The following is an 8161-nucleotide window of genomic DNA, read 5'->3' as shown; positions in this document are numbered from 1 at the left end:
GTACAATCAGTGCAATGCATAATACCGTGCAATAAAAGGATACACATATCGTTAAAACAATAGCACACTGTTCATTTCAATATGATCATATATGTAGAATATACACCTCAAGAAACAGTATTGACAAATCAATATTATAATAAGGAAGAACAGTAGTCGACGCAGCGTTTCGGTGGACAAATTGGTTGACGCCACCTTCTTCAGGACAGTTTTATTAATTAAAAACAGCATTGTTGATTTTGAACCTTTTTGGGAGAACTTTAATGTACACGTTGAAATCTGTGGTTAGGTCTATTCTTGGTGGTACGTTATGTATCTTGTAGGGGTTCACCACCAGGATGGTTGACAATCCTTATCAATAATTGAAGATTTTCAGTTGACTTTGTTCCTGTTTGGAAGTGAGTTCTTTCCCCAGTTTATTCGCAATCCTATGAAGTAGGACAATATTACTTAGTCCTCCAATGTGTTGGGGCCGTGCCACCATATAATCAATGAACATGGGATCTCAGTTACTTTTGCACTCAAGTAGATTGGATTTGGCGATGTCTTCTCCTTTTGTTCACTGCCAATATCTCATGGATTAATATGTGAGTCTCCAGTGGTAAAACCCCGTCTTGTAAGGAACAAAGTCAATTGAAAATCTTTGATTATTGAGAAGGATTATCAACCATCCTGGTGGTGAACCCCTACCAGATAATCAGTTCAAAATCAACAATACTGTTATTAATTAATAAGACTGTCTTGAAGAAGGTGGCCTCAACCAATTTGTCCACCAAAACACTGTGTTGACTACTGTTCTTTATTATATTGATTTGTCAATACTGTTTTTTGAAGTGTATTTTCTACATATATACATACATATACCTTACTGAAATGAACAATGTGCTATTGTTTGAACGATATGTGTTTCTTTCTATGAAATGGTTTTATGCATTGCACTGATTGTATTGTTTTTACGAAAAAATAATTGTTTTTATTATATTCCAAATAAAGGAGGAGAGATATACTTTTAACCGCTTTTATTGCTACCACGGTCTGGACTAAGGTAAAGGAGGGAGTGCTGTTTTGTCCATACCAGTCAGCTACCCCTTGGCGAGTTCATTAGTTGTTACTGGATCACCAGAATCCAAGTATAAGCTCGAAAAGTGATTATACCATGTACCTGGGTCCAAGTAAATGTCCAGACTAGAGTTCCCCATTTTGCTACCCTGGACTACTGGTTTTCAAAATCCCATGTGGTCCTTATTTTTTGCTGTCACAAGTAATTCCTTGCAATTACTTCCCTCCCAATCTTTTTTTGCCTGTGCTAATAGTTTCCTATACTGTGTCCTGCTAGCTCTTAACTTTGCTATATTGTTAGACCGAGCAGCCAGCATAAATTGGTGCTTTGCCACACGGCATTCCTTGGTAAACCAATGATTGTTAGAGGAGTTCTTGATGGTATTTGATGATTCTCCTTCGCAAGAGATTTTACTCAAGAGAATTTTTAGCATCTCGACCAGAGTATAATGTATTTGCAGAATCGGGATGTCATATGGGGAAATATTTATATTGGGGTTTAGTACATCTGCAAAAGTATTACGGATCTTTGCCAACACTAGGGGATTCCCTACAATGGAAGGCCACTTTAATGCCCTGCGGTTATTGCTGATCAGTGGATTTAAAGGAGGGTTTTTCTTCTTACAGCTTTTTCCCAATGCCCATGTTTCAAAGAGATATCCCTCCATTATTAAGTATAAAGGAACATGGTCACTGTCATCTCTTTGTTCTACTTGTAGATCGATTAGATTACCCCCTAAATTGGTGCTCACTATTATGTAATCGATTTTGCTCCTAGATGTGCCTTTTTTAAATGTATATGCACTCGGGCTGTCTGATAGCAGCCTACCGTTGCAGGCCCTTAGTCCTTGCCCTGAAACCAATCGAACCTGTTGCATTGCTGCTATTGTGCAAGGAACGGAGGTTACGGCTTCCACTGGTGGAATACCTCTTGCCATATCCTCTTCTTCTGAGACGGTTTCTAGGCCCACCACAGGCTCAAACTTACACTTAAGATCCCCACCTATAATTACTGGTATCCTAGGATCAATAGTATTTAACAAGTTGTCCAGTGTCTCCAATACTGGGGATTCAGTGCTAGCTACTCTTGGTCTACTTCAGACATTTATCCGGAGGATTTCTCCTTTGTTTTGTATTTTTATTTTTATCACTAGGATGTCTGGGGATGATAATTCAAGTTGGCTAATTTCTATCTTTATGGAGATTTTGGCCCATCTGGCTTGGCCTCCTGATGGTCTGCCATTTGGGGAAGAAATAGCATTGATAATAAAGGTCCTGTAGCCCAGCTTGTGGGGCGGGTCCAAAGCTCATGTTTCTTGGAACAGACAGAGATCAAATCGATTCATATGTTCTTGCAATTCTAAGCCTATCATTTTAAGCCTCACCCGGCTATATTCCATGAAACCAGGTGTTTCGATCTTTGTATGAATTCCTTGCTACCGTTCTCGATGCTAGAATGAACTACTACTGCTTCCGTGGGCTCACCCTTTTCTTTGACAGTTCCCTGGTGTACTTTATGACAGTGGTCAGATGAGGTTTTCCTTTGGCTATTCCTTTGGACAGACGGGGACTCATGAGGCCCTAGTGCACTGCGCGACTCCAGTTCCCAGTGCAGGTTATATATGCTTATTGTTGGGACTGTTAGGGATGTATGACGTTACAACGCATAGTTTTACCACACATACCATTACAACGCGGTATTTACAACGAATACCGTTACAACGCATAGCGCTTAGAGGTGCTGGATAGTGGTAAGTATAATTTTATATTCTAACTCCAGTCCCCGTGGACACTAGGGAAGGTGTTGGATATAAAATATACTTATTCCCTATCCTAGAGCGCCCCCCAGCGCAATGCGTTGTAATGGTATGCGTGGTAATGCCTGCGTTGTAATGGTAGTGCGTTGTAAAAACTTCGTTGTAACAGTTGTATACCGACTGTTAGACATCTAGATGGAATCTGCATGGAGAATAAAACCAGTACTGTGTAGCTGGTTACTTAACGTTATTGAATGTGGAGGGTTGACTGAGTGGGTAGGTAAATGTGATGACTGGTTATATGAGTTGGGTGAATGATAATGGGAAGCTTGATGCACATGGGTGAATATTTAATGGGTAGGTTATTGATGCATGGTGGGTGAAAGTGAAGGAATTGTTGAATATGTATAGGTTAGTGTGTGTAGGTTAGAGAATGATCTTGAGTAGTTCAGTAAGTAACTGAGCGGATGACTAGGCATGATAGGGTGGGTAGATGAAAGCTCATTGAAACACCATGAATTGACTGAAATACAACCTGCTGCCTAAATAATACATTTTAATAAATGGAAGTACAGCAGTGAGTGGGTGAGGCAGTGTGAATAAGATCAATGAGTGGAAGGGTACATGAGAATGCATGATTGAGTGTGTGAATAAGTATGTATCAGAGGGTGATTGGAAAAATGGGTGAGTGTGTGGATGGGAATGTATGGTTCAGTGTGGGAATGAGTGTGTATGGGTGGATGGATGAATGTGAGCTGATGAGAAATGGTGCGAAGCATAATCTAGTAATACTGGTGAAGGTTTGAAGGGAATCTAGTCTGTCACAGGCCTCTTGCATCTTAACTGCATCTGAAGGTTCACTGGACTAATGCATCGACTAAACCTTTCGACAAAGCTGACTATCTGTATTTGACCCAAAGGTTGGAACTTTAGCTCCCCACTCAGCCTTTCATTTTCTTAAGAAGACTATTGAGTTGCATAAAATGTATATCTGTTTTTACCCTCCTACCTCACCACTTTTTGCAATCACAAGGTGCCACTGGATTATGAGCAAGAATTATTCTTTTAAATCATACAACGGCGATGGGTCTTCAGTTTTCCAACTGATCAGTAGGGGTATATTTTGATGAAAATTATATTTGATTTGTATCATTACATGAACATCAAACCTCAGTATTGTAAATAACAAGAATAAAAATCGGAAGAGTATTTTGTCAACATTTACAAGTTCATTTGAGAATAAAATAATGTCTCCCCCAAATCTTTCTGCTGCTCAGATCATTCCCATAGGGGCATGAGGTTCTGCATTTTTTGCTGACACATGAAAATATGCATCAAAAGTCTTAAAGAGGACTAGTATTTCTTCAATATTTAGAACTGTTTACTTCCTGACACAGCGTTTCTAAAGTTTTAAGTCTAAAATCAAAAATTGGAAATATTCAGAAATTAAAAATTAAAAACAAAGAAAGAATGGGAAAATAGGGTAGGGGAAGTAAGAGAAAACAGGAAAAACATCGGAAGAAGAGGGAGAGGAGGGACGAGGTGAAAATGAAAAAGAAACATAAAATGGAAAAAGGGGTAATAAGGTTTACACCCAGGGGTAAAAAGGGGGAGGGCGGCAAAGAAGACAATAAAAACAAGACAACATGGGGGAGAACAAGCGTTAAAATAGAAGCAATGACCAAAGAAGTAAAAGAAGTTATGAGGTACATTTGGTGTGCAAGATTTGCAAGATCAACACATTCTTATGTTTGCCCAAATGCCGTACACGATCCAACAGATATTTGCTCACATGTTTAATTTATTATTGAGATTATATGCTGAGCCACTGGAATTATGCGGCAGGAGAGGGACAAATTATGTGGCAAGGTTGATAAAATTAGGCAGCAAGAAATGCAAACTATGCAGCGGAATGCAGCACATATTCTGACAGTTTACTTCATTTTATTGTCATTTTTACACTTTCTAACACTGTCTGGGCATAGGTTACACCTCATTAGTTCCAGTTTAACACCCAAAGATAGCAATAAGAAACAGAAAGGTGACCAGTCAGCCTTTGCAAATACCCTTCCACTGCGCTGAGACATGTGTTGCCTCAATTTTAGTAACTTTTGATCCGTTTGAACTAGAAACACATTTTTTGGGTTAAAATCTGCAGATTATGCAGCAGATGATGAATTATGTGGTGAATGCGGCAGATCCATAGTTATGTTAAAAACGCTGCGGCTGCACAATCATATAATTCCAGTGGCCCTGATTATATGTGTATTTCAAACAAACAATACTCTTCAGTTCTGGTTATCAATGTTCTTTCAGAGAATGATTGGGTTGTTAGAGGCATCTTACTTCAGGTTACTTATACAATGATATTATTTGATCTAATAAACACCAGGGAGTCTGTAGCAGATTAATTTGCTAGTGATCCTGTTCTTCCTAAGAGCACTTCTCCATCAACAAGTGGTATAACTGTGACTGATCAGGTGCCTTTACTTTGCAAGCTAATGCAGACATCCAAAATTGTTTTGTTTTTCATTTTATTAAGGTATTTTTAACAAACAAAATCCAGGTTTCACCCATTTCTTCAAGTCACCTCATATGTTGGGATCTCTTGCAGCAAATGTCTGCATCTTCGTCTGACTAAACAGATGTTGGATCACAAGTCCTTTTCTGCTACGTTAACATTACAGTGAGGAGGAGCAGTCACTGGCAACCTCTAAGCTAATAACTTTCTGTCAGTTGCTTTGGTTCGAGGTAAGGCAGGAGCAAATGTTGCTCTACCGCAGGGCTCAGACTGACAGGTCCAAGAGGAGGGAGGGGCAAAGGCCCATCTGACCCTCGGGCCAGATGCCTGGATCCGGGGATGTGGAAGTCAAGGTCATACCATCCCAAGTCTGATCTTCAAGGCCTTGAGCTGGGCAAGGTTGATGCTGCTCCCTCCACATACAATGACCACAATTGGGGCCAGGTTTGCACTCAGACGGCCCTCACTCTGCAGCCGCTGAATCAGCCCAGAGTAGATAGCTGCCAAGGAGGCCCCACAGGCTGGCTCCACCAGGATTCTCTCATCATCTGCAGGTGAAAAAGTGAAAGGGACAGCAACATTAGTGCTTGCACTCTCTTCTATTCTAACTTCTATCACATTATCCTGATGCATCTATTAGCTTAAGCTTTGCACAATTCCATCCACACTCTCAACACTCACCCCCTATTTCTTCTAGTACGTCTTCTCAATTGCTCTGTACCACATCTGTTTAACTGATCATTCGCCATGCTGACTGACCACCTTGTCCATATCGAAGACTACCTACCACTTCAATCATAATAGGCACCACATAAAACTAGCACCAATAAAATACAATGACCATTCCCGCCGACCGCTTTGTTTCCACCACTGGCTGCTCCATGGCAACAAACAACAAAGGGAAGCAGCCACTTAATGCCCACGCTTTACATCAACTTCTTCATTTACAAACAGACCCGCTCTACTAAAACCACCATATGCACCTCCCTTCCCATCCATTGAATCCGTTGTATGCAAATGCAGGTTCAGATGAAAGAGAGAAATAGCGAGAGACGGAGTAAGAGAAAGTGAGAGATAGAGAGATAGAAAAAGACAGACAGAGAATGACAATGTAGGTCAGGGACACCAAACCATGGAGCTGAAGCTACCATTACAGCACCCATGTGATCTGAGCATTTTCTGGCCAGCCCAAGCCATAACGACCCCCAATAGTTCAAAATTGTCCAACTCTTACTTTAGCCTTGGGTCTGACTGTGGCAGTCTAATGACCTCGTTCCACTTACACAAGTGGAAGAACCCAGGAGTGTAGTCACAAGATTAGGAAGGAATGGAGGAACAGTCATTGAAAGAAAGGGGCGGATGCATCCCAGACGTATTGTTTACAAGGCGGGATCACAGCCTGCTCATCTATGATCCTTAACTCAGGACTGAGCAAATTTATGTCAGGCACGTTTTCCAACATGATGGAGGACAAGAGAAGACTGCATGCAGGACTGAAATTCTGAAAAGATCAACCAAGCCTGTCTGGGGTCGGTTATAGTGGGAGGCGGTTATGACATACTTGTTTCTTTTCCACAATAATAATAGTCACATGACAGAAGAAATTAAAGTAAACATAATATAAAGAAAGAAAAGTAGTGAGGAGACAAGATGGGGTGGGATAGGACTACTGTTTTGGATGAAAAAAGAGATGCTTGCATTGGTAATAGCAAAAGAAAAGAGGAAGAGATACAAAGTGAAGGATATTTGCTTGGTGAAAATGTCGTCACTATCTATTTTGAAGAAATGTCATTACAGAATTTCATAAATTTCAGTCAACTGTGTTATGTGTTCCACCATTCCATTTCTAATGGCCTCTTCTCACAATATGCCATTCAGTTGCTTACAATGTGAATATTGTCTTACACTTTATGTTTTTTTAAAAAAAGATATTTAAAAATTCATTAATCTCACCACAAATGCAGTGACTAAGCACAAGAAATAAAGTGCAATACTGTATGTCAGGATGTACGGGTCAAGGATCAAAGTCACAACTGATTCAATGAAGATGAGGACCTAATGCTAAGAAGAATGGTGAATGGTCAAATATTGCAGAAGGGTTCATGAAGCTCAGAAGCCTATCTTCATGCTGAGACTAGAAAAGGAATGACGTGAAATTTCTGTGAGCAGAGATTAGGGCTACTTTGAGACTGGAGCAAAAAATGTGATGCAAGCGTTGAAGGAACGCCCATGAGGTAACATGGAGTAGCAAGTAAAATATCTTTCAAGCGGACAATATTGATTTTGGGAAAGCTGATTGAAGGGGATTTGCTGCCACTAGTGGGTGAGGACCATAGATTAGACAACTGTCCAGATATCACTGATAGAAAGTAGAATTAAGAAGAAGATATAATTGGTTGTTGGCTTTTTGTGTAAGTGTAACAGTGTGCAGATTCATTTGTAAGCAGCAATCATTTTGAGTATGATAGTGTACGAAGACATTTGGCTTAATAGTTTTGAGTGTGAAAGGACCGGGATAGTCCATAGCCTCTAGGGAGTTCATCCATAAGTGTGGGGTGATCAAGTTTAAAGGTCAGAGTGTGAAAACTGAATCAAAGAGCAGAAAGAATGAGGTTTTTGAATGGGTACATGCATATTATGTAGGGTTTGCAATGGGCGGGAGAGTGTGGTATCATTCCCATTGCTTCTCTATTTAAGATAATACACATCAGGAAAAGATTAAACACCATGGCAACTGAGAGGCTTTCAAAGGAAAATGACCAAATGTGATGGAAACACGACAGTGGGTTCCTATAAATAATGCTGGAACAAAGTTACAATAAAA

At 40.2% G+C, this 8161-nt stretch overlaps 1 protein-coding gene across 2 annotated transcripts in view; it reads right to left on the bottom strand.

Moving 5' to 3' along the window:
- Positions 1 to 3900: 3900 nt before the first annotated feature.
- LOC147679671 (serine dehydratase-like) overlaps positions 3901 to 8161 on the bottom strand; it is a 162979-nt gene continuing 158718 nt past the window's right edge. For both annotated transcript variants that reach the window (XM_086943255.1, XM_086943256.1), the window contains exon 8: positions 3901 to 5885. In XM_086943255.1, coding sequence (XP_086799381.1) covers positions 5692 to 5885 — 194 coding nt within the window. In that variant the 3' untranslated portion in view covers positions 3901 to 5691. The remainder of the gene's footprint in view (positions 5886 to 8161) is intronic.

The sequence above is a fragment of the Lissotriton vulgaris genome, chromosome 11, assembly GCF_964263255.1.
Source record: "Lissotriton vulgaris chromosome 11, aLisVul1.2, whole genome shotgun sequence".
In the NCBI taxonomy this organism is placed as follows: Eukaryota; Metazoa; Chordata; class Amphibia; order Caudata; family Salamandridae; genus Lissotriton; species Lissotriton vulgaris.
The sequence above is the reverse complement of the archived record's forward strand: the minus strand, read 5'-3'. Positions and strand labels throughout refer to the sequence as shown.